Below are 25065 nucleotides of genomic sequence, written 5' to 3' on the forward strand. Positions count from 1 at the left end.
GTAAAATGAGGATAAGAATAGCTTTTACTTCATGCAGTTGTGAGAATTAAGAAGATACACATAAAATGTTGGGGAAAGTGCGTGATATGTACTAAATGCCATACAAATGACTGCTATTATTTCTCCAAAGTCAAAAGACTTTCTCCTATAGTTTCTGTTAAAAATATTAAAGTATATAAAATCTTCAAAAGTCAAGGTTGCAAGTAATCCTGAATTGAATTTTGAGTATGATATATGTAAGAGAGGATTCAATTGAATTTTGTTCATATGGCTAGCCAATTCTTCCAGAAACAATTACTGAATAATCCTTCCTTTCACCATTGTACTGAGTTCTTTTACTTATCAAATTTCCATATATTTGTGAGTTTGTTGCTAAACTCTCTAAGGGGTTCTATTGAGTTCTCTTAATCCTTGTGTAATCCCACACTGTATTAATTATTATGACTCTGAAGTCTTCATATCTGGTAGGGCAAGATAAAACCTTTAAAACCTTTGCAATTCTTGGCTCTGTTTCCATGCAAAATTTAGACTCTACTGCCAAGCTTTTCTTTCTCTCTCACACACACCTTCTTGGGATTATAGCTGGAAATACATCAATCTATAGATCAGTTTGGAGAAATATCAGTATTTATCTGTTCTTTTTTTATAAACATGATGCATCTCTCCATTTACTTAAGTCTACCTTCAGTAACGTATAATGTTTTCTACAAAGGCCCTCCAAATTTATTTATAGGTATCTTATATTGTTTCTCAATATTAAAATGGTATCTTTTTAAAATCATTGCTTTTAAAAATGTTTATTGACAGTATATAGCTGCGCTGTCTCATACTGTAGGCAACAGTCACATGTAGCTACTGAACACTTAAAAAATGGCTAGTCCAAATTGAAATGTGCTGTATACACACTAGATTTCAAAGACTTAGTACAAAAAAGAATGCAAAATAGCTTGGTAATTTTTTATATTGATTACATGTTGAAATAATATTTTATGTTTAAATCCTGACTGCAATATGTTTCTTTTTACTTTACAATGTGGCTATTAAAATTTTTAAAATTATGTATGTGGCTCACATAATATTTCTATTGAACAATACTGGCATATAGAAATAAAATTGGTTACTGCATAATGATTTTACATCAAACAGCCCTGAAAAGTGATATACTTCTAATAATTTGTTGATTCTTTCTAATTTTCCATGTAGATAAAAACTGCATCTGCTACGAAATGTCTTCCCTTTTGATCCACATATATACCATTAGTCAATCTCTGCCCTCTTACTGCATTGGCTATGATATCTAATATAACACTAAATAAAAATGATCAAACAGCTATCCTGCTTGCTCTTGATTTTAAAGGGAATGCTAATGCTTTACCATTAAGTATGATGTTTGTTCCAGGGTTTATTCAAATTAAGAAGTTCCTTACTTCTCCAAATTTTCCAAGAGTATTTCTTTTAAGTCAAGACTGAATGTTGAATTAAAAATGCTTTTTTCCCATTTATTGAGATGAGAGTGTTTCTCGCCTTAAATGTAAATGTGTCATTTCTGATATGAAATCAAACTTGCATTCTGGCACAAACTCAACTTGGTCATAATGGTTTATCTATTTTACATATTGATGAATTTAGTCTGCTTTGCTAGTATATTGTTTATGATTATTTATTTATTGTGAAGCTGACTGTCCTATACTATCTCATGTAACACTGATCTAGTATATTATGTATTATTAAAGTTATATTAGCCTCATAAAATATATTGGAAAATGGATCCTCTTTTTCTTTTTATCTGGAATAGTTTGCCACCAGATTGTAATATGGCCTATCAATGAAGGTAAAATCTGCCTCTAAAAATCTGGTCCTGGCATTTTCTTTGTGGGAAGATTTTTAAACTACAGCTTCAATTTCTTAGTGGTTTTAGTTCTCCTTGGTTTTCTTTCTTAAGTCATTTTTGGCAAATTACATTTTTCTAAGAATCCATCCATTTAATCCAGTGGTTATCTACTGGGGTTGATTCTGTACTCCAGCAAGCAATGTCTGGAGACATTTTCAGTTGTCAAAATTAGGTAGATGCTACTGTTATCTACTGGGTAGAGATTAAGGATACATAATGGCCCCTTCAACAACAAATTATTTGGACCAAAAATGTTAACAAAGTTTAAAAAAAACCTGGTTTAATCTGTTATCAAGTTTACTGACAGTAAACTGGCATAGTCATTCATATTAATCACATATGCTTTTAATCTGCTATCACTTTAATTGCTCTCCCTTCTCATACCCTTTATTTTCTGTCATCTCTATTCTTTGCTCAATCTTGCTAAAGGTTTATCAGTTTTATTAGTTTTCTCAAAACTCCCAGTTTTTAATTTATTGATCTTCCATTACAGTTTTCTATTTCATTATTTTCTGTTCTTAGCTTTACTCTTTCCTTCTACTTTCTTTATCTTATTCTATGTAACCCACCTAAATTAGAGATAGACTGCCAGAATTCATATCCCAGCTTCACAACTAGCAATGTATTCCTGAGCAAGTAACTTAATTTTGTTGAGCCTTATTGTACACATGTCTATAAAATAATAAAATACCTACAACATGTGGTTGTTTAGACCAAGGGTTTAAGTGAATTAAAATTTGTAAAGGATGAAAAATGTTTTTAGTGCACAGTATTATGTATTTGTTAAATAAACAACCTTTTAGCATTAAATTTCTCACTTGTAAAGTTTTTTGCATTAATGCTTACTTTATTTTAAATTATCGTGGTAATCTAGCCTTTCTTTTGGTTAGTCTTTGCTATATTCTTTTACTTTTAATTTTTCTGAAGCCTTAAATTTTAGTTCAGCTCTCATAACAGTATAAAGCTAAATTAAAAAGAAAATCAATCTCTTTCTTGCCTTCTTTATATACTTTCTCATTCTCTTTCACTCCTTATCTTGGTTAGGAAGTGACTCACTATTTTCTACTCTTTTATTAGTTATTTTAGAAATTTTAGCATGCACTGTTAGACTATTGATATCTACAGTTAATAACAGATTTACTCTACATCTAAAAATACTCCAATGCCCCTCTTAATTCCTAAGACAATGCTGTCCCATATTGTCTGTGTTTTTAAGACTCAGTTAGACTTTATTATCGCTTTATACAATTAATTTCTTTTTATACTATCTTCATGTCTACCGATCTTTTTTGCTCATGATTCCTTCTTGCATCTCAGACTTTAATCCTAGAATTATTTTCCTTCTTCCTCAACTGTTGCACAGTTCCTTTAATGAAGACCTGTTGATTGTAAACTCTACTTCTGTTTGCCTGAAAAGGCCTGCTTCAAATGGTTTCTTAAAACAATTTCATTCGGAACGTAACTGTAAATTATTTCCTCCCAGTATTATGAAGAAATTATTACTCTATCTTCTCGCTGCACCACAAATATTAAGAAACCAGCTAGCACTATAAGCCTAATGGTCTTTTCTATACTTTTAAGAGCTTCTATCTTTGGTGTTCTGAAGTTTTATTATGGTATGTTTAGACACAGATTTTCTTTTTATCTATCTTGCTTGGGATTTCCCATACTTCCAGAATTCACTGTGTATTCCAAATTAAAGGCTTACTATGTTTTTATTATATCTAGAAAATTACCAGTCATTACCTCTTAAAAGAGTGCCTTTTCCATCTTTCTATTATACCCTTGTGGAATTCTGATTAAATATATGTTAGACTTTCTCACTCTGTTCTCTAGGTTTTTAACTTGTTTTATATTTTCTATCTTCTAGTCTCTTTCCAGTGACTTGAAGTACTTTCTTCAGATACATTTTCCACTTTATTAATATTCCCTTTCAGCTTCAGGTCAACTTGTTTGCTGGGGCTTAGGAGGGATTGGGGGTTGAGAGGAAATGGGAAGTAACTGCTAATCAATACCAGGTTTCTTTTTGGGATGATGAGAATGTTCTAAAATTGATTGTAGACATGGTTGCAAACTCTGATTATGCTAAAAACAATTGAATTCTACACTTAAATGGATGAAATGAATAGTGGGTGAATTATATCTTTTAAAATAGATGTTATAACAAAAAAAAAAATTAACTTGAAGATATAGTAACAGAAACTAGCCAAGATGAAACCCAGAGAGAGAAAAAACTGGAAGGAAAAAAAAGAAATTAAAAAAACCCACAACTGATCAGAGTACCAGTAAATTGTAGGCAACTTCAAGCAGCCTAATGTATGCTGATCAATTTCCACCTCAGTTGAGTGTTGATTCTATTTTGTTGCCTCCTGGCTTTTTTCAAAAGAGCTAATTCAGCAAAGTCAGGCAGAGTCAGGCAATCAGGAATGCGGGGAAGTAATGTCCCTGGTGACAAGTCTGGTAACAGTGAGTAGGGAAATGCCCTAGTCTTCCTTTCCATGGAAAGACAATTCTGAGGAGCACTTTCAACATAATTGTCAAAATTATCCTAAGAAATAAGTACTATTTTACAAATAAAGAAACTGAGGGACAGAAAATTCAAATAATTTGCCCAAAGGTCCTATGTGACAGAGGTAAGAATTGTTCCAAACTGTCAGAGTACAAACTTCTAACCACAGTTATTCAATTTCCCAAAGCATACTACTGTGTAATTTAAAAAATATTCAGCAAATTAAAACTGTAATTGAAATAGTTATTCATACAATAACATATGCTCTGAAAACACTTTGATAAATTACCTGATGATTAACACATGTCAAATGTTCAACTGTTTTCTCTAATTCTGCTTTTCCCAAATGATTTGTTTCCTGGATATTCTGAAAGAGAATTTTATAGAAATATTCATTTATATCAGACAGTAAAACAAAATATACCAAAGTAAGGAACATAAATCTATAGTTTTAGAAGGAAAATCATTAGACATTTAGGAAAATGATTTTTTTTTTGGTTAAAAATAAGCACAATAGGTTGTCATCTTTTGCACCCTCTACTTCCATGTGTGATTGTTGCAGAAGAGACAGATTGGTATGGATTCTTTTATGAAGATCAATCCATCAGCAAAACTGTAGAGGGAAAAAACAGAAGGTTAAGTAACAACAAACTCAGGAATGTGCCCTCATAGGAGGAGACATAAGAGGAATAGGGTGAAGAAGAGAGAAGAGAACATAAAGACTCAGGGACAGAATACTACGGGGTCATGAAAGAGATCAGAGTTTCAGATGGGATGTAATCGAGATGGTCGAATGAGATCTCCATGGCTCCATCACCCCACAGGAGCTGTAAGCAACAAATAAGAGCTGGCAGAACCATCTTTCTCAAAGCTCTGGAAAATAAAGTTAAAGGTTTGAAATAAGAGGGTAAGTGCTGAATCAAGAGAGACAACTTAGAAACAGCAGGATCTGGGAAGTGGCTGTGGCTCAATCAAATGAGCTCCCGTCTACCATATGGGAGGGCCATGGTTCATGTCCTGGGGCCTCCTTGTGAAGGCTGGCTCTCCCCTACGCCGTGGAGTGCCGCCTGGCCTGCAGACGCCACAGAGCACCAAGTCAGCAAGGAGATGCAACAAAAAGAAGGGAGACAAATGAGTACACAGAAGAGTCCGCAGCAAATGGACACAGAGAGCAGATAGCAAGTCTCAAGGGGAAAGGGGAAATAAAATAAATAAATACAGACATAGAAGAACATACAGCGAATGGACACAGAGAGAAGACAGCACACAAAAAAGTCGGAAGGGGGGGATAAAAAAACAAAAAAACAATAGGATCTTGTGGCATCCTCACTGACACTTCCCCCACCTAACTGGCTTGGCATGAACTGGCCTGCACTCCCAGTGTGAGCCCATTTCCAGTTCTGAAGGGAGCAGAGTAACCACTGTGCACATACTGTGGTATGTGTATGCCTGTGCTTTACTGTCTGATGGCAGCATCACACTAACATCAAACCCAGACGGAGATATTACAAGAAAAGAAATTCACAGATGAATATTCCTTATGACTACAGATGTGAACATTCTCTACAAAACACTTGCAAACGAAATTTCACTGAACATTAAAAAGATTATACACATGATCAAGTGGGATTTATCCCAGAAATGCAAGAGTAGTTCAACATAAGATAAACAATCATTGTAATATAATACATTAATAGAATGAAAGGAAACAACTTCACTACGCAGAAAAGGCATTTGAGAACATTCAGCACCATTTCTTTTTTTTCCCCCTCTTTAAAAGAATGTTTTAATCTCTTTTATTTCAGCATCATTTCTTGATAAAAACACTTAGAAAACCCAGGAATAGAAGGGAACTTCCTTAATATGAAAAAGGGCACATGAAAACCCCATAGCTACTCTATACTCAGTGGTGAAAGGAATGCCCACTGCACCATTACTATTCACATTGCACTGAAAGAGCCATAGCAATTAGGCAAGAAATGAAAATAAAAGGCATCTAAATTGTAAAATATACCAAAACAAGCAAACAAAAAAAACCCCATAGAAATAGAACTCTATTAGAAGAATCTACTAGAGCTCATAAATGAATTCAGAAACTTGTTAAGGTACAAGATCAGGATACACACACACAAATAAAAATCAGTGGTGTTTTTATACATCAATAGATAAATTGTACTTCAAACCTAAAAAACTTCTGTGCAAAGGACATTATCAAGAAAGTGAAAAGACAACCAATAAAATGGGGGAAAATATTTGGAAGTCATATATCTGATAAGGGTTTAATATCCAGAAGGTTAAAAAGAACTCCTATAATTCAACAACAAAAGACAACCCAATTAATAAATGGGCGAAGGATCCAAATGGACATTTCTTCAGAGACGATATACAAATGCCCAAAAGCACATGAAAAGATACTCAACATTATTAGCCATTAGAGAAATACCAATCAAAACCATAGTGAGATACTCTTTCACATCCACTAAAATGGCTATTATTAACAAAACGTAAAATAATAAAGGCCAGTGAGGATGCTAAGAAACAGGAAACTTAGTACATTGATGGGAATGTAAAATGGTATAGCCTCTCTCTATGGAAGAGTTTGACAGCTCCTCAAAAAGTTAAATATAGAAATACCATATGATTTAGCAATCCCACTTTTAAGTATATTCCCCCCAAAACTGCAATCAGGGACTCAGATATTTGTACAGCAGTGTTCATAGCAGCATTATTTGCAATAGCCAAAATGCAAGCAACCCAAATGTCCACCAGCAAATGAATGCATAAACAAAACTGTGCCATATCCATACAGTGGAATATTATTCAGCCTTAAAAAGTAATGAAATTATGATACAAGCTACTATACAGATAAACCTTGAAGACATCATATTGAGAGACATAAGTCAGAAACAGAGACATACTACATGATTTCACTTATATGAAAAAACTAATATATGCAAATTCATAGAGATGAAATAGAGTACAGGTTACAAGGGGTTGCTGGAGGGTAGGATAGGGAGTTAATGCACAATGGGAACAGAATTATTGTTTGCGGGAATAGGAACATTTTGGTTATGATGGTAAGGGTAGCACAATACTGTGAATGTGCTTAATCCCACTGAACGGTATACTTGGGAGTGGATGAGATAGAAAAGTCCATGGTGTATATGTTTCCACAATTAAAGGAAAAAAAAAAGATTAAAGAGATAATGGCAATTAAATGCCATACAGGATATCCTAGACTGGATCTGAAAATGGAGAAAATGCCCAAGAGGACATTAGTGGGAAAATAGAAAATATTGGAATAGAGACTGTATGTTTTATATCAATGTTAAATTTCGTGAACTTTATAATTATACTTAAGATAGGTAATGAGGGCAGCGGATGTGGCTCAACTGATAGTGTCTGCATACCATATAGGAGCTGCAGGGTTTGAACCCAGGGCCTCCTGGCCCATGTGGTGAGCTGGCCCACATGCAGTGCTGGAGGAGGCTTAAGGATCAAGATAATTCAGTTCCATTTTCAAGTCAAAGACCCATTTTTAAAAAAGAAATAGTCTCCCACAACCTAAAAGGCTTCTGGAAATTTAAATGTCATTTTTCCTAAGACTTCAGTAGTACTATATTTTTTGTCCTATTTACATTTTAGTAAATATGGAAGAGGATAAATCAGTAGCCTGTGCCAAAAGCTGTCATATTATACAGAAGTTTTCTGTTTGGAAATGTTAACACTTATTTTTATAAGAAAAAACATTTCTGGAAGGCAGTATTCCAAAGGATCCTAATTAAAAACATTCTTAAACTGGACTGTAGAGTAAAACTTAAATTTATGACATGTAGAGTACTTATAATGCTTAAGTGTTTTTCATTTCTAATTTTAGCTACTAATTTCAAAGCATTCATTCAAAATACTTATTGTATGGACTCCATAATAATAGCAATATATTATCTAATAAATAGCATAATATTATCTAATAAATATCTGTTTATTGGATAGTTATAATGTGCTTTACATGTATTAACATGTAAGAGCTTTACATGTATTAACATGTTTATTTCTTTGGATATTATAAAAGGAAATATAAAATACTACCCCATCTATGACACCAAAACCACAAGCAAAGGAAAATATAGATGAATAGGACTTCATTAAAAACGTTCGTTCTATCTACCATCAATACAATCAAGAAAGTAAAAGACAACCCACAAAATACGAAAAAATTCTGCAAATCATATATTTGATAAGGACCTTGTACTAAGAATATAAAATAAATTTTACAACTCAATACTAAAAAGATAGCCCAATTTAAAAATGTGCAAAGTTCAAAATGGGCCCTTCTGTTCCAAATATAATACACTTTTCAGTTTACCACATTATTCACTTACAAAGGTCAGATGGAACTGGAGAGTTAAATATTACCTTTGTGTTAAATTTGGGCAACCTTCAAAAATTAGCATTTTAATACTCTTTCCAGTACAAAAGACATAATAGGAAAATTCCTTTTGAGTACTTATATGAACCCAAATGTCCTAATTAGTTCAAAATGGTATTAAGAAGTTAACTATGTGATGGTTATAAAAGCACTAAAAAAAAGGGGGGTGGGTAGAAGAGGCAAAGAATCTGAATAAACACTCTCCAAAGAGCATATTAAAATGGCCAATAAGCACATGAAAATAGGTTTAACATTATTAGCCATTAGGAAAATGCAAATCAAAATCACAATAAGATTTATACTCACACTATAGAGATTTATACTCACACCAGGATGGCTATAATAAAAAAGACAGATAATAACTAGTGTTGGTGAGGATGCAGAGAAACTGGAACCCTCATACACTGCTGGTGGAAATGTAAATGATAGTTATGTTAGAAAACAGATCAGCAGTTCCTCAAAATGTTAAACATAGAACTGACTATTACCTGCTAAAGTAAGCAAACACACAAAAGGTGATACAACCTAACATTCCATTCTTAGTATATACACAAGAGAAATGAAAACAAACATCTATATAAAAAGTTGCTCATAGCAGCATTATTCATAATAAAGAGTATAAACCACCCAAATGTCCATCAATTGATGAATGAATTAAAAAAATGTATACCTTCTAGAGTAATATTATTTAGCAATAAAAAGGAATCAAGTACTGATACATACTACAGCATGGATGAACCTTGAAAACATTATGGAAAGTGAGAGAAGTAAGCCACAAAAGACCACATATTGTATGACTCCTTTTATATGAAATGTCCAGAGACAGAAAGTACATTAGTGGTTACCTAGAGCTAAGGGAGTTGGGTGGAAATACAAAGTTACTGCTAATGTTTGTTTTTGAGATGATCAAATGCTTTAAAATTGATTGTGGAAATGGTTGCACATACCTGTGAATATACTCAAAACAATAACTGAATTGTATGTAAACTTTACATGGGTGAATTGTACAGTATACAAATTATTTCTTAATAAAGCTATTATTTTAAAAAAACGATGATGTCCCTACACATGAAGAACTTTCTACTGAGTTCAGAGGTTGGCCAACTTCTGCTGTGAAGAACTAGATAATCAATATTTTAGGCTTTGCAGGCATTATAGTCTCTGTCACAACTGCTTAACTCTTCCAGTATAGCACAAAAGAAGCCACAGACAACATGCAAATGAATGAGCATAGTATTCTAGTAACACTTCATTAATGGACACTGAAATTTGAATTTCATATCATTTTCACATGTCATGAAATATTATTTTTCTTTTGAAAAATTTTCCCACCATTTAAAAATGTAAAAAACCATTCTTAGCTCATGGGCCATACAAAACCAGGCAGGGGGCCAGATTTGACTCATGTGGCATAGTTTGTCCACCTGTGACCTAGTTGCATACATTCTAAATAATAACTTTAGAGAAGAACATACACAAGGACCTCTTTGTTTCTCAATAAATGACCTTTCATAAATAAGTGAATCTTCTTAAATTAAAATTTCTGAATCTTAAAAGTACTTACTTTCAACTTTTCTCTTAAAGCTTCCTTTTCTACCATAATTATTCTTAAATCAGATAATGCAAGTTCTTTTTCTTTTTCCAGAAGACTAACAATATTATGGGAGATGGTGCTTTGGGTGGATTCCTGTCTTAGTGAAGATAGTTCTTCCTGAGCCTTAAAGATTTAAAAGACATAAATAAAAAATACTTTGGATTTGCTCCCAATTATCAAAGACAAATTGAACACATGCTACCTTTGCTCTCTTGCCAAATCCCAACAAAATGAGAGTAAAAGGCTTAAAATAGTAATAATAAAACCAAAAATACAAGGAGATTGAGGGAAGTGTCAGGCACAAAATTTGGAAACTAAACACAAATTAGCAAGTAGTAATTAAGTAAGAAGAACCATGAAAGTTGAAACCTAAGTCAACAATGGAAAAAGCCCAGAAGTGGATCAATTTTATTGCAGAACCCCAGAAATGCCCAAAAAGAAGAAAGTAGTTCTTGTTATTTGACCTTTAATTTGCATGTCCTTCTCCCCCTTTCAAAATAGTAGGTGACTGGTATGGGAACCTATTTAGGTGGCAGACACCATGCTTTGCTCAGACTGTCACTGAAAACTAAGATTTTGTAACTGGGCCAATCTATACCGATTTCATTTTCCCTAGAGAAGATTACTTTCAAAAAACGCTATGCTTTTAATATTTAATATATCCAAAGTGTCAGAGTTGGGCTGAAACCTGCTTTATCAGGGAGTTTAAGGAGATTATCTCTAACTGACCTGTTACATGGATGGATAGAAAAGAAGAACAATAAATATGGAAAAGTAAAAGAAATCTCTGCTTGTGAGCAAGATGACAGTAGAGACTACTACTTATAATTCTAATTATGAAACAGGTACATATATTATGCAATTTGAAGGATATATACTAGTTCCATTAGTGTTAACTGATTCTATATAATTATAAAATTGATTTATAATCTATTTCTTACTTGATTATATAAGACACTTAGTTTATCTCTTTCTGCTGTCAATAATTTAACATTGGACTGTATTTCTTCCATATGTTTTCCAAATCTTTCTAGCATACACTGAAGTTCATCTCTTTCTCTTGTGATCAGATGAAGTTCTGAATTATAATCACCCTGCAACATAATGAAAAAAGAGATGTTATCATTTGTTATAAATATCACCACATGGTGTCAAAATTATGAGACTGACTGAAGATGCTAGCAGATAAAAACACTCAAGTTCCTTTAGTATAATTAAGGAAGACAAAATTTTTAAATCTATAATGACAGTAAGAGAAAAGAACACTGGGAATACTGGGGCCAGTTTCCTGGCCCTCACATTCCTGAGAAGGGACCTAGCTGTCAATGATACCACTTGATCACTTCTCATCAGGTGCCACCAACTGTCCTTCTCCTAGAGTTGTTTATACCAGTGGTACTTAAAGTGTGGTACCCAGACCAGTAGTATGAAGAAACCCAACAGATATGCAAAATATGGGACCCAGCCCAGACTTATGCAATCAAACTTTGGGGGTGGGGCCCAGTAACTGGTTTATTAAGACTTCCAGGTGATTCTGAAGCATGCTAATCTTTGAGGTGTGCTAGTTCACAATCCTCACCAGGGGAGGGACCAGGTATGTGTGTGCCTGCTCTCCCGGTGCAAGTAACAAAAAAGCCTAGCACATTCCTTAGTGCTTTCTGGGACTGAATCTAAGATCAGTTTCTTGGGCACACCAACCCAACCATCCAGTTTCAAATCTAAGGTCTATTTTTATAATCAGCTAAAGTACATCAAGGACATTTACCATATAAGCAAATAACTCCAAAATAAAACTTCTAAAATAAGAATACATCTATTATTCCTATATAATTCAAGAGATCTATTATCATCACAGTGATTGGATTGTGAAAAAAAAGATGGTAAATGTAGACCTGGGTTCTACTGATATTTTAATGTTGAAGAATTAAATGCAGTAGCCCCACCTAGGGATATTTTGATAATTTGATACACTATGAAGAATCTTGGCCTATGTTATTCAATATGTATTGTGCATATATCATGTCCACGCAATGTTGGTAAATGGCAGGTATCTGTGAAGTACCCCTCAGCTCCCACTTGGAAATAAGTTATCCTCTTAGAAAAACAAGCAAAATAAAGGCATAAAGGATGAAATTGGCTATCTGTAAGAGAACTTAAAGGACAAAAGCAGATTACTGTTGGAGGACTTAATCAAGGGTTACATAACTATAAAAGAGACTCCACATAAGCAATAGTATTAGCATTATCTAAAGAAAAATATCCTACAGAAAGGAGGTGGTCTGCACAGCATCAAATAAAGGAGAGCTCAATGAATAAGGATTTGACAGTCTATTTCCATTACTGTCTAGGTCTCAGCTTAAATGTCACTTTCTCCAAGGAGTCCTTCAGAATTTGGATCTCCTTTTATATACTCTCATGAAATCCTGAATCTTTTCTGTATTTCTCCTTACTACTTATCATAAAGGAAATTATAAAGTTATTTACATGATTGTGTTTAATGTACATCTTCACCATAAAAATGTAAGTTCTTTGAGGGACAGAGTAGTTATCTGGCCTTGTTCACTACAACTTCAGTACTTAGCAGTATCTGGTATAATGTATGAATCCCCTGAACATCTGATTGATTTTAAGAACTCTGACTCTTCTCTAAATCAATCTTGCAAGTAGATATTTATATTAGTGTTACTGGTAACTGTTTTGAACACCCTTTTCCCACCCCATTGTTCCCAGCACATGCCACATGCACACACACACATGCACAATGCTGCAGGTTACGAGGGTAGAAGCCATGTCTTCTTTATCTCTGAATCCCCAGTGCCTCATTCTTAGCAGGCCCTCAGTATATCTCCGTTGAATAGAACCTAACTTTACTACCTAGACCTTATGGTTTTGATCCAGCAAATAATAAGGAAACAACACATTTACTGGGCATCAGGTGGTGTGCTGGGACCTTACACAAACGATCTTATTTAATCCTTGCAAGAGGTTGTAGTTGCTTTCCCTTGTTTGTAGGTGAGGAAACCAGAGCTCCATGAAATTAGGTAACTTCTCCAATGTCATAAAGCCAGTCTGTGGAGTTGAAATTTGTACCAGGCCTCTAACTCCAAAGCACTTTCTAGCAGATTGTTTTCAAAACTCACAGTGGCAACCAAAGTGAGAACTAGATGCAAGAAGACTGTGCCCTCTCTAGACAGATGACAGATCAATAGGTGTCTTGTAGTAAAGATAATTGATATTAAAAGTGTTAATTTTTTTTCTGAGTTGTTATAATCTCAAGAAACTATGCCTAATGGTTTACTATAAAGTGGGGGTTGAAAAATTCACAGCTTGTTTCAAATCTATCCTTAGATGGAACTAACACAGTGTTTTAAACATGTTTAAAATACCTAAGTTTAGACGGAACCCTCTAGTTCCCAGCATTCATGATTGTCTTGCCCCACCATTTCACTCATTTACTCACCTATAACCCACTACCATACAAGCACTTTATTGCTGGGTCCCTAAAATGTGTTGAACACTTGGAATTTCAGAGCTTTAGAAAATGGATTTCTTATCTATGTAAAATTATAATATTTCAGGAGAGTAAATAAATTGAAGGTGAAGAAGAGCCTCGCCTAATTCCTCCAATATTTTACCACTATCTCTTACTTGTCTTTCTACTGTGAATACACACAAAGCAAGTGAATCAAATATTTAGGTTAAAAGTTTTGAGATATTTCTCTACTCAGTGCACCTGATACTCAATTAAACTGATCAACTATTAGGTAGAAGATTTTTCAATAAAATGAAAATGATCCATTCAGTGATTTACTTTTCTTGAGTCCTGAGTAAATATAGAGTTTAAAAACCAACAAAAAAACATATAAGAAACATACACTATATTTTTCCACCTATTAATTCTGTTTATAATAGATAACATAGCATAATATTTACACTGACAGCTGTAAATCAAATAAAAATCAGACTCAGATAAGAAAAAGAGTTCAACCTATTTGACAATTGACACAATCTTCAGGGAGAAAATTATGGATTGGTAAATTCAAACAAGTCTGAAATCAAATGTTCTGCATTTTAATGACTTTTCCCCCAATTTCACTTAATATGTGTAAAATGCTAGGATCAAATAAGCCTTTCTGTGTCTCTGTGGACCCTTGTAACTCCAAAACTTAAAAAAAGAGAAAAATGTGAAGAATTCAAATGATAATCATGAAACACTGAAAATAATTAATACCTAAAATTGAGGCACATATTTCTAATCTCTCATGAAGCATGGTTAACGTTAAATAATACTCATGATGGAAGATGTGATTGGCTGACACACAAAATGAAGGTTTTTAGACTACCAGCCTGCAAATGTGGTTGTAGTGGACAAATGGAATGATCTGCCCAGCACCTATTTCCAGTTCCTACCCTTCTCCCAACACATGGTTAATATAGAAAATGCCTGGTTAGTACAATGTGTCTGCCCTTCCTGACTGGCCCAAGTTGCAGGAAGCCATGTTGCCCACCATGTGGATAAGTCACTCTGCTACCAGAGAGAAAATGCAGCTCAAGCAGAAAGAAATAAAGGTTAGAGAGAAAAGGAAATGTCCAGCAGCATGAGTTCCTGGTTCCGGTTTCTGTAAGCCCAGATACCGGTTTCTGCGTGCCTCCTGTGACTCAGCTGTTCAACCTTTCCTTAATTATCAGAAACCCATTAAGTATGTTGCCCTTTGTGCTTAAGTGGTTTTCCTAATTAATGCAGTGTTCCTATAGGAAACTGAAAGGTTCAAGGAACAGGTCATAGAAGAAAAAAAAATTAAAATTAAGAAAGAGTTTTCAAAAGCAAATATGAATAAAGTTGTGTTTACTATAATAATAAACCAGAAAAGTTTGTTTATGATATTCTTCTGCCTTGTTACTCTTAGAAACAAATATTACCTTCTCTGGTGTTCTAAAAATTGGAAATTTTTCACGTGCAAAACAATTATTTGCAGAACAAGATCTTCTCTGAATTATATGTTGGAGTCTTTCGAGCTCTTTCTTATAATAGTCTCGTTCTTCTTCTATACCTTTCAGAAATGTATCTAAACGAGAAGGTGACCTGTCTCGACGTTTTATTCCATGTTCTATCCTCATCCTCTCAACTTCCAAAGTAAGCTCTCTTTCTGCAAATTAAAATGGTCAAATCTTAAAAAACTGTTGCATATATAATGTATAATTAGCCAAACAGATTTTTAAAAATCTATGAATAGTTTATTATACATTTTTTTACATTAAACCTGAATTTAATACAATATATAAATAAAAGCTCAAACAACTCAAGTCTTTCTCCAAAAGATCACAATTATTAGCTTGTACTATAAAAATTCCCTTCATATCGGTCAAAAACAGTAAAATATCAGCAAATACATATAGTTCAGCCTAATTTAACTGACGCTCATTACAACTCTGAGACATAGCCTGATATTCAAGACACATTCTAATTCATTTCCAACTCTTCTTTCATCCATTCAACAGGTACTTATTGGGCATTTACATGCCTGAAACTGTTAAGGATACCAGTATGAAAAACATAACCAAGGTCAAACAATTCTTTCAAATTGTAGGATAAAAGCTAAAAAAGAACAGTGCGTAATGCAAACTAGAGGATAAATTGGCAAATACATCTCAAGCAGGAGTGACCAGAGATCTTAAGAGGAAACGAGGAGAGGGTGCTCACATCATAGAAGCCAACTAAACGGAAACTGTGTTCAATGCTAAGAGGTTGAATAAGCAATGAATGAAAAATTTCCACTGTATTTAGCATAATGGAGGTGACTGATGACCTTAACAAGAGCAGTTTTGGTGGTGAGGTGGGGACAGAGTCAAAGTGGAATGGACTGAAGAGCCAAAGAATAGTGGTTAAACAAACAGGAATATCAAGCGTGATGACCTTTCAGATGTTGAAGCTATGAAGACGAGGAAAGGGTGGTTGTAGGGGGAATGAGCCAGAGTTTTTTGTTTTAGATTGGGAGAAGAATCAACATGTTTGAAAGCTAATGGGGGGAAAAACTACTAAGACTAAAATTAGGCAAAGGAGATAATCAATATGTAAGATTCTTAAAATTAGAGGCAACAGGACCCAGATGGAGGCACTGGTCTTCCATAAGAGGGGCACTCCTCCATTGTAACAGGAGGGATGGAGCAGGTTCAAATAGGCAGGTTTAAAAATTGAGGGCAGGAGACCAAGGGAATGCTGCCCAATGGCTTCCATTCTCTCAACTAGAGGCAGGATCATCCACTCAGAATGAGCATAGGAAAGAGAGTCATAGGTATGACGAAAATGGAAAATATCTGAAACGTTGCCTGCAGAGTGGGAGATGGAGCACCCGGAGAAACAGAGTAAAACTCAACATTGAAGGTCTGCTGAGGTTGGGGACATATAATTTACAGTATTATCAATGTGTCTGCTACCTTCTCATGCTTAGCTGTCCACATGAAAGTATGTAGAAGGTAAATGATTTGGTGCATCCATGGCTGGGGTTTTAGCAGAGGGATGTACCCAAAGCTCTGAGAAACAAGGGGCTTGAGACATCTGAAAAACTGTGCTGAGAAAATAGGCCATAGATAGTATGAAAGGAAGTAAATAGCAAACTTTTATACATGGTTCCAAGCACTTTAATATATTAATTGACTTAATCCTCATAACTACCTTTTGGAGTAGGTGCCATCATTATTACCATTTTAGATAGGGAAACTGAGGCAATGGGAGATTAAGTAACTTGCTCAACGTCTCACTGTTAGCAAGTGGTGAAGGGTTCAAGAGGATAATTCACATGAATTCTAAAGGGCCTAGAATAGCCTGTTTCACCTCCTAAGACACACCAAGTTTGAGGGCACCAAGTTTCTGCACTTGCCACTCCCTGGGCCTGGAAAACTCCGACTTTAATATAACTGGTGTCCTTTTGTCACTGAGCCCTTCAATCAGTCTTCAGCACACTCCCCTATTTTATCTTAATAACCTCTAACCATCTAATATTAACTTGTTCACTTACGTGCTACTTGTTTGTCTCCCTAACTAGACATAAATGCTCCAGAAGAGAGGACTTTATGCATCTTGGTTATCAAAATATATCCCAGTACCCAAAACAGAGCCTGCCACACAACAGGCATTTTATAAACATTTATTAAACGAGTGCACGATGAATTCTTACATGTTCCTTAAGTCAAGTCATTTAGGACTTGAACCTGGAAGAAAATATAATTAGCCTATTCCAATTGTGTGTGTGTGTACTTTAAGGTGACACAACTGCATTTTTGAAAAAATGATTATTCTGTACTTCAGATTTTACACTATTTCAGAGTGATCTTCCTCTTAGACTTAATGAATTCTATATCAGTCAACTTCAAATAAGGATATACTTCTACTGAAAAATAATTCAAAGAGGATTCCACGTAGCAACTAGTCAAAATATAAAAGAATACCATAAGTTCCCTGAGAGACTGAGACTTCTACTGTATCTATGGGCCTCACATGATATTGTATATGAGCACACATAACAAGCACTAAACAAATACTTATTGAATGAATGAAAAGATCACCAATTAAAAAAAAATACATCAAGATACAATCACAATCACTTTGAATTTATCAACATTTTACATCTTACCGGTATTTGCAAAACTTTCAACTTTTTTGGTAAGTCTTTGCCGTTCTAGTTCAAGCTGATGAACAACAGTTTCAAGATCTGTTTTTATACGCAGTTCATCATTCAGTCTCTCCTTTTCCTTATGGCATAAGTCTAATTCCTGCAGAATTTAATGTTTTAGTTAAGATTTCTAATAACTTTATAAAAGATTATAACACAAAAATAAAATAGATATTTTCATAAGCACCCATATAATAATTTACCTACATTTTACATATTTATACACACACACACTTCTAATTAGAAGTTAATTACTGACAATGGCTAAAAGCACCATAAAAGCCAAATATCAATAGTGCTCCTTCAGGGTGGTAGGATTACTAGATTTTGTTTTCTTTGAATTTGTTTAGCATATTGTATATTTTTCCTAAATGAATATGCACATGTGCAATAAAAATTGTAAAATCCTTTTTAATTCTGAAAGATGGCAAGAGTAAGATATAGTGCCTTAACATTACCAATGTGTACCTTTAACTACATTGGTTATTCTCTCAGCCTTATCTGCACACTGGGGAAAATAAGAGTGGTTCCTATAGAAGATGATTCATTGGTACCTAGACACTGAGGATTCATGAGTCTCACCTTGCACAGTGCGCAAATCAATGGATGTGACACACTTAGCACAGTACCCAGCACATAATAAGTACTTAATATATGTTTTACATACATAAAATATAGGGCCAATAGAAAAAATAGGAAAGATCAGAAAGTAGTCACAGCAACAACATCTTACTAAAAGCCAAGAATCCTGAAACTTGGTCACAAGGCTCTGAGATAAGCCTTATGAATCACATTCAAATTTTTATATGAGCATGCAAAAGTCAGTAACAAATATCTGAGCACCTACTATGTGCCAAGCACGGTTCTAGTGATGTTTCAGTCAACAACGTCAATGAAGAGCAAAAATTCTTGTCCTCATGGAGCTTACATTCTCATGAAAACATTTACTTTACAGTTACTGACCCCATGGGAGAATTTTACCATATATATGAGTTCATGAGTAGACAACACTCAGCAGGTTTAGGTAATTCAATTATGTGATATTGAATAAAACAGTTGAAGGAAAAGGAAGCCATGTGCTTTGCCTTTTATAGTGTGCATAGAAAAATCAACAAGTATGTGAGCACTTACTATGTGCCAGCATATCACAATGGCTTTCTTTTTAATTTGTTCTATACCATCAGAACATCACAGCTAGGCTGTATAAAAAGAATATGTAACAAGAAACTTGCAAATTAACATTAGCCTTCATTTACAACCTTAGAGGAAAGTTCAATGTAACAGGCTATAGAAAAACCAAACAGCAGCAAATATCAATAATCTTTTGGGTGATCACCAGGAGTTTCTATCTGTAAGCAAGATGTTCTTTCTGCCAGTTTCAGACTGTAAGACTATATGCTATCTTTAGGCTTATACTGGGATAATTAAAATCTTTCTCATTTCAAGAATACCAGAACAAACTATTTGACTAGAATAATGGTTTGTATTGCCAAACATAGGTTCTGAAAGAAGGCTGAGTACTTTCCTTAATAATCAATAACTTTATCAAGTAATTAACAATTTCTAATTTTTATGTTGGTAAACTTACAAGTTACAAAGTTCTTAAAAGAATATAAAATTTTTAATAGGTTCTCCAAATTTAAATTTTACTTGACACCTACTATACATGAAATTAAAGGATTATAAAAATATTAAAAAGAATATCCCTACAATGAAATATTACTCAGCCATAAACAGGAATGAAGTACTGACTCATACTACAACATGGTTAAATCTTGAAAACATTATGTTAAGTGAAAGAAGCCAGACACAAAAGGCCACAAATTTTATGATTCCATTTATATGCAATGTCTAGAATAGAAAAATCTATAGAAACAGAAGGTAGATTAGTGGTTGCTAGGGGCTGGGGGAGAAGGGAATGGAGACTGACTGCTAATGGGTACAAGGTTCCTTGCGGCTGATGAACATGTTCTGGAATTAGGTAATGGTGATGATTGCACAACTTTGAATATATTAAAATCCACTGAACTACACACTTTGAAAGGATGAATATTATGGTATATACAAATTATACCTTACCTATATATAATATTTATATATATATAAAATAAAACATTTCTTACTGAAAATGCTGGCATTTCAACATATCTACTTACCAGTTGAAGCTTTGCAATTGTTTCTTCAAGATTTCTCATTTCAGAGAGTTTTCTTTTAATCTCTTTCTAGGAATAAAGAGTCTATTAGAAAACACCTAAAAGTCTAAGAATACTTATCACTCAGTCACAAAGCAAGTAACACCAAGTAATTTTTCAAATAGTTCATGTTCCTTCTTACTACTGAGATCTTAGGCTTTAGCCCTAGTACTCAAGTTCAATGAGAAGGAGGCAAAGATGAGGCTTATCTCTATAATCTCCTGGTACCCTAAATGTTCCCACGAAACTTTTTGTAATACCTGAAGTAAGAGGGCCACTTGGCAATCATCTTTTATTCTTTTTTTTTGGTCTGCTACTTCTAGGACTTTTCTGGAGTCTTGATTTTTATGATACACCTTATGGCACAGTTGATTCCTGATTTTACTATCCTACTTGCTTTCTCCCTAACTGCCATTACCAACCTAGAGCCACTATACTACAACTGAGAGAGCAAAATGCCAAGATTAAAATATTATGACCTGGGAAGTGGATGTGGCTTAAGCAATTGGGCTCCTGTCTAGTATACAGGAGGTCCAGGGTTCAATACCCAGGGCCTCCTGGTGAAGGCAAGCTGGCCCATGTGCACTGCTGGCCTGCGTGGAGTGCTGGCCCAACCAGAGAGCTAGTGCAGCAAGAATACACGACAAAAAGAGACACAGTGGAGAGACGATAAGAGACACAGCAGAACAGGGAGCTGAGACGGTGCAAGAGAATGATCACCTCTCTCCCACTCTGGAATGTTCCAGGATCAGTTCCTGAGTTCGCCTAATGAGAATACAAGCAGACACAGAAGAACACACAGCGAATGGACACAGAGAGCAGGCAATGGAGGGGGGAGAAATAAATAAAATCTTAAAAAAAAATTATGACTTAATAAAAATCTTTTATTAAGACAAGTTGTCATTCCTGAGTACTGTCAACAGGGTGTGTTCAGTTGCTTATGTACACAAGCACAGACGACAGGCCAAGATGCAAAGGAGAGAGAGGAGATAAAGAAGTATTGCAATGAAAGTCAACCCACAAAATCAGAATTGAAATTGTACTAATTAGTGGAGGTAACATTGCAAAAAATCACTTCAGTGATACAGAGCAGTAGTCTTCAAACTGGGCTATACTTATTCTGGGATAAAAGGAAGACTTCCCAAGTGATATAATATGCTGCACACAGTTTTAAGGAATCATTATCTGGATCCTTAACTTGCATTTATAGCACTTCTTAAAAATCATTTATCTGAGAACATTTTTGTAGTCTAGGTATCATGAGTTCTCCTTTCCCACCTTGCTTACACAATGACCTTTCTCTCTCTATTCAAGAGAAAAAAGCATATTTCTCATTCATGTCATAATGGTACAGTGTCTTGAGATACAAAAACTTTTGTAGCACCAGAAAAAAAGAGATAATCTGAAATGCTGGGGCTGAGAGAGGTCTCTAATTGAAACACTAATTTCTTCCATTTTATCTCATTAGAAGATAAATTTCCAGTAAAATTTTTAGTTTAATAATCATTTATCAACATTTGAGCCATATTTTACTAATATTTTGAGCCATAGTTTACTAATAATTGTAATGACAACCCTATTCAGAGGAAAAATTTAAACTTGAAACCTTATAATCACAGGAAATTCAACTGATAAATATTTTTATTGCAAGACCTTTAATAGGTTGATCAAAAGAGATGTTCAATTATAAAAACAGATTACAATAAGATAAAACTTTGTGGGGGAGTGAAATGGAAATAGGATTTCAAGGAGACAGGGAAATAATGTAAAATATCTGAATATTATGACACAACTCAGTGATATGTATTGTTCTATATGGATGATGAAAGGTATCAAATTTCTATGGCACTTAGATTCTATTTGCTATATATGAAACAATAATATAAATTTTATTTTAAAGATAAACGGACATTTACAACAGCATGGAAATTATATCTTTTGCATCTATTTAAACTTAAAGAGGAAAAACATTAGCTACCAACCTAAAAATGTGCAAGGACAAACAAAGCTTCAAAAAATTCCCTTAAAGCAGAGATTCTTAACCTTTTTTTGTCCCATGGACCCCTTTGCTAGTCAGGGGAAAATCAAAGACCCCTTCTCAAAATGTAGAGGAAGATAGTTTTATGACACTAAACATTGATTGAAGGTCAGAAAAAATAAAGATAATAAATTGATTTTTTCAATTCAAGCTCATGGACCCTCTAAAATCTTTCCACGGACTACACCTGGTTAAGAACCCCTGTCTTAAAGGGTTTTTGAGCATGAAATGACATAGAGGACAAAATTCAGAAGCTCTCGCACAATGCAGAGATAAATGGACAGAAATAAAAATCTTAAAGGGAAAGAGGACAAAGTCTGGAGATACAACCTAAGAATAGGTGTGCTTGAGAAAGACAGCCAAAGAATTGGGACAAATGCAATCATTTAAAGGGTGTAAACAACACTTTAGAAAACTCTGAATTACAAAAGAAAAATGGAAAAAAAAAAAAAAGACTTGAGTACTCCAAAGGGCTCAAGCTCACTGTGTTCTAGGAGAATTAATGAATCTCACAGAACCTAACACATCATTACCTTTGCTTCCCCAAGTTCTTTATCAGCTGTCTCCAGCACTTGTTCTTTATGCCGCTCCAACTGCTGTGCTAACTGGTCTATTTCAGTTAATTCTTGGCAGAGTTTTTCATTTTTGTTACTTAAATCAACAACTTCAGTAGCCACTGTTTCCTTGGTTTTCAAAAGCTCTTGTATCTGCTTCTCCAGGTCTTTATTAGCTTGCTGAAGAAAATCGACCTAAAATGAATTAGTATACACTAAATAAATAAATAAATAGAATTTATGATCCATAATATACATGAATTGGAATATTATTCTAAAGGCTGAAAATTCAAAATAATATTTCAGCTAGAATAAGCAAATTCATTGAGACAGAAAGTAGATTATTGATTACCAGAAACTGGGAGAAAGGAGAAAGGGGAATTACTACTTTTGGGGTATACAGCTTCTGTTTTGGGTGATGAAAAAGTTTTGGTAATAGATGATAGCAATAGTGGCACAACATTTTATATGCAATTAATGACACAGAATTGTATACCTAAAATAGTTAAAATGGCAAGTTTTATGTTAATTTTGTGTAAGTGTATACATATACTTATCTATCTATATATAACCATAATAACCCCTTTTTTAAAAAAGGAAATGCACATCTTACATTTTAAATACAGATCCACAGGAAGCGGACTTGGCCTAGTGGTTAGGGTGTCCGTCTAGTACATGGGAGGTCCGCAGTTCAAACCCCAGGCCTCCTTGACCCGTGTGGAGCTGGCCCATGTGCAGTGCTGATGCACGCAAGGAGTGCCATGCCATGCAGGGCGTCCCCACGTAGGGGAGCCCCAAGCACAAGGAGTGCAGCCCGTAAGGAGAGTCGCCCAGTGCAAAAGAAAGTGCAGCTTTCCCAGGAATGGCACTGCACACACGGAGAGCTGACACCAACAAGATGACGCAACAAAAAGAAACACAGATTCCTGTGCCGCTGACAACAGAAGCAGACAAAGAAGAACATGCAGCAAATAGACAGAGAGAACAGACAACTGGGGTGGGGGGAGGGGAGAGAAATAAATAAATAAATCTTTAAAAAATAAATAAATAAATACAGATCCACAATTAATGTAATTTAAAAGATTACATTTAAGAACTGATCAACAATTAAAATCATAGCTATTTTATTATTCGCAAGCTTTTCTGCAAAAGTGTCAATGTGTAGGTTCAATAAAAATATACACCCACTGGCTTGTTTTCAAGCATAGAAGAATGGATAAGAACCTTGTGTGGGGAAGTGGACTTGCCTCAACTGATTAGCATCTGCCTACCACATGAGAAGTCCTGGGTTCAAACCCAGGGCCTCCTGACACATGTAGTGAGCTAGCCCACACACAGCGCTGATGCGTGCAAGGAGGGCCCTGCCATGCAGGGGTGTCCCCCATGTAGGGGAGCCACACACGCAAGGAGTGTGCCCTGTAAGGAGAGCCTCCCCGCGCAAAAAAAGCACAGCCTGACCAGGAGTGGTGTCGCACACACTGAGAGCTGACACAGCAAGATGATGCAACAAAATGAGACACAGATTCCTGGTGCCACTGACAAGAATCCAAGCGGACACAGAAGAACACACACAGTAAATGGACAGAGAGAGCAGTCAATAGGGGGTGAGGGGGGAAGTGGAGAGAAATAAATAAATAAATCTGAAAAAAAAAAAAAGAACCTTGTGTGAACTCTTTCTGAAAAGTTCTAAAAATACTACCAGAATATCAGCATGATGATAATATTGGGCGGTGTTGTCCAAGGTAGTAGCTATTAGCAACCATACGTGGCTACTGAGCACTTGAATATGGCTAGTCCAAATTGAGATATAATGTAACTGTAAAATATACACAGGATATGAAAGATTTAATAAAACAAACAAAAAGAATATATAAATGATATTTTAAAATACTGATTACACATTGAAATGATAATAGTTTGGAGATAATTGGGGTAAATGAAATACATCAATAAAATTAATTTCACCTATTTTTTACTTTTTTAATCTGGCTATTAGAAATTTTTAACTTATATATGTACCATATCATATTTCCATTGGACAGCACTGCTCTAGAACTACTAGCTGATATTTTTGACATGCTCTATTCTGGCTGCAACCTAGGTAACTCTGATATACCTAAATTCTGAAGTCCTTAAGTCATGCTTTCTTGAGCTCCCTTGCTCCCCCACTGTTAGGTCAAATGAGTGG

The 25065-nt window shown here is 34.7% G+C and overlaps 1 protein-coding gene across 13 annotated transcripts in view; it reads right to left on the minus strand.

Annotated features, from left to right (window-relative positions):
* Window positions 1–25065, minus strand: part of CEP135 (centrosomal protein 135) — an 89556-nt gene that overhangs the window by 46484 nt on the left and 18007 nt on the right. For all 13 annotated transcript variants that reach the window (XM_058298155.2, XM_058298162.2, XM_058298126.2 and 10 more), the window contains 7 exons: window positions 22857–23072; window positions 20250–20315; window positions 18055–18193; window positions 15344–15570; window positions 11365–11517; window positions 10394–10546; window positions 4690–4767 (listed from right to left, as the gene is read on the minus strand). In XM_058298155.2, the coding sequence (XP_058154138.1) occupies window positions 4690–4767; window positions 10394–10546; window positions 11365–11517; window positions 15344–15570; window positions 18055–18193; window positions 20250–20315; window positions 22857–23072 (1032 nt within the window). The remainder of the gene's footprint in view (window positions 1–4689; window positions 4768–10393; window positions 10547–11364; window positions 11518–15343; window positions 15571–18054; window positions 18194–20249; window positions 20316–22856; window positions 23073–25065) is intronic.

The sequence above is a fragment of the Dasypus novemcinctus genome, chromosome 1 (assembly GCF_030445035.2).
Source record: "Dasypus novemcinctus isolate mDasNov1 chromosome 1, mDasNov1.1.hap2, whole genome shotgun sequence".
Taxonomy (NCBI): Eukaryota; Metazoa; Chordata; class Mammalia; order Cingulata; family Dasypodidae; genus Dasypus; species Dasypus novemcinctus.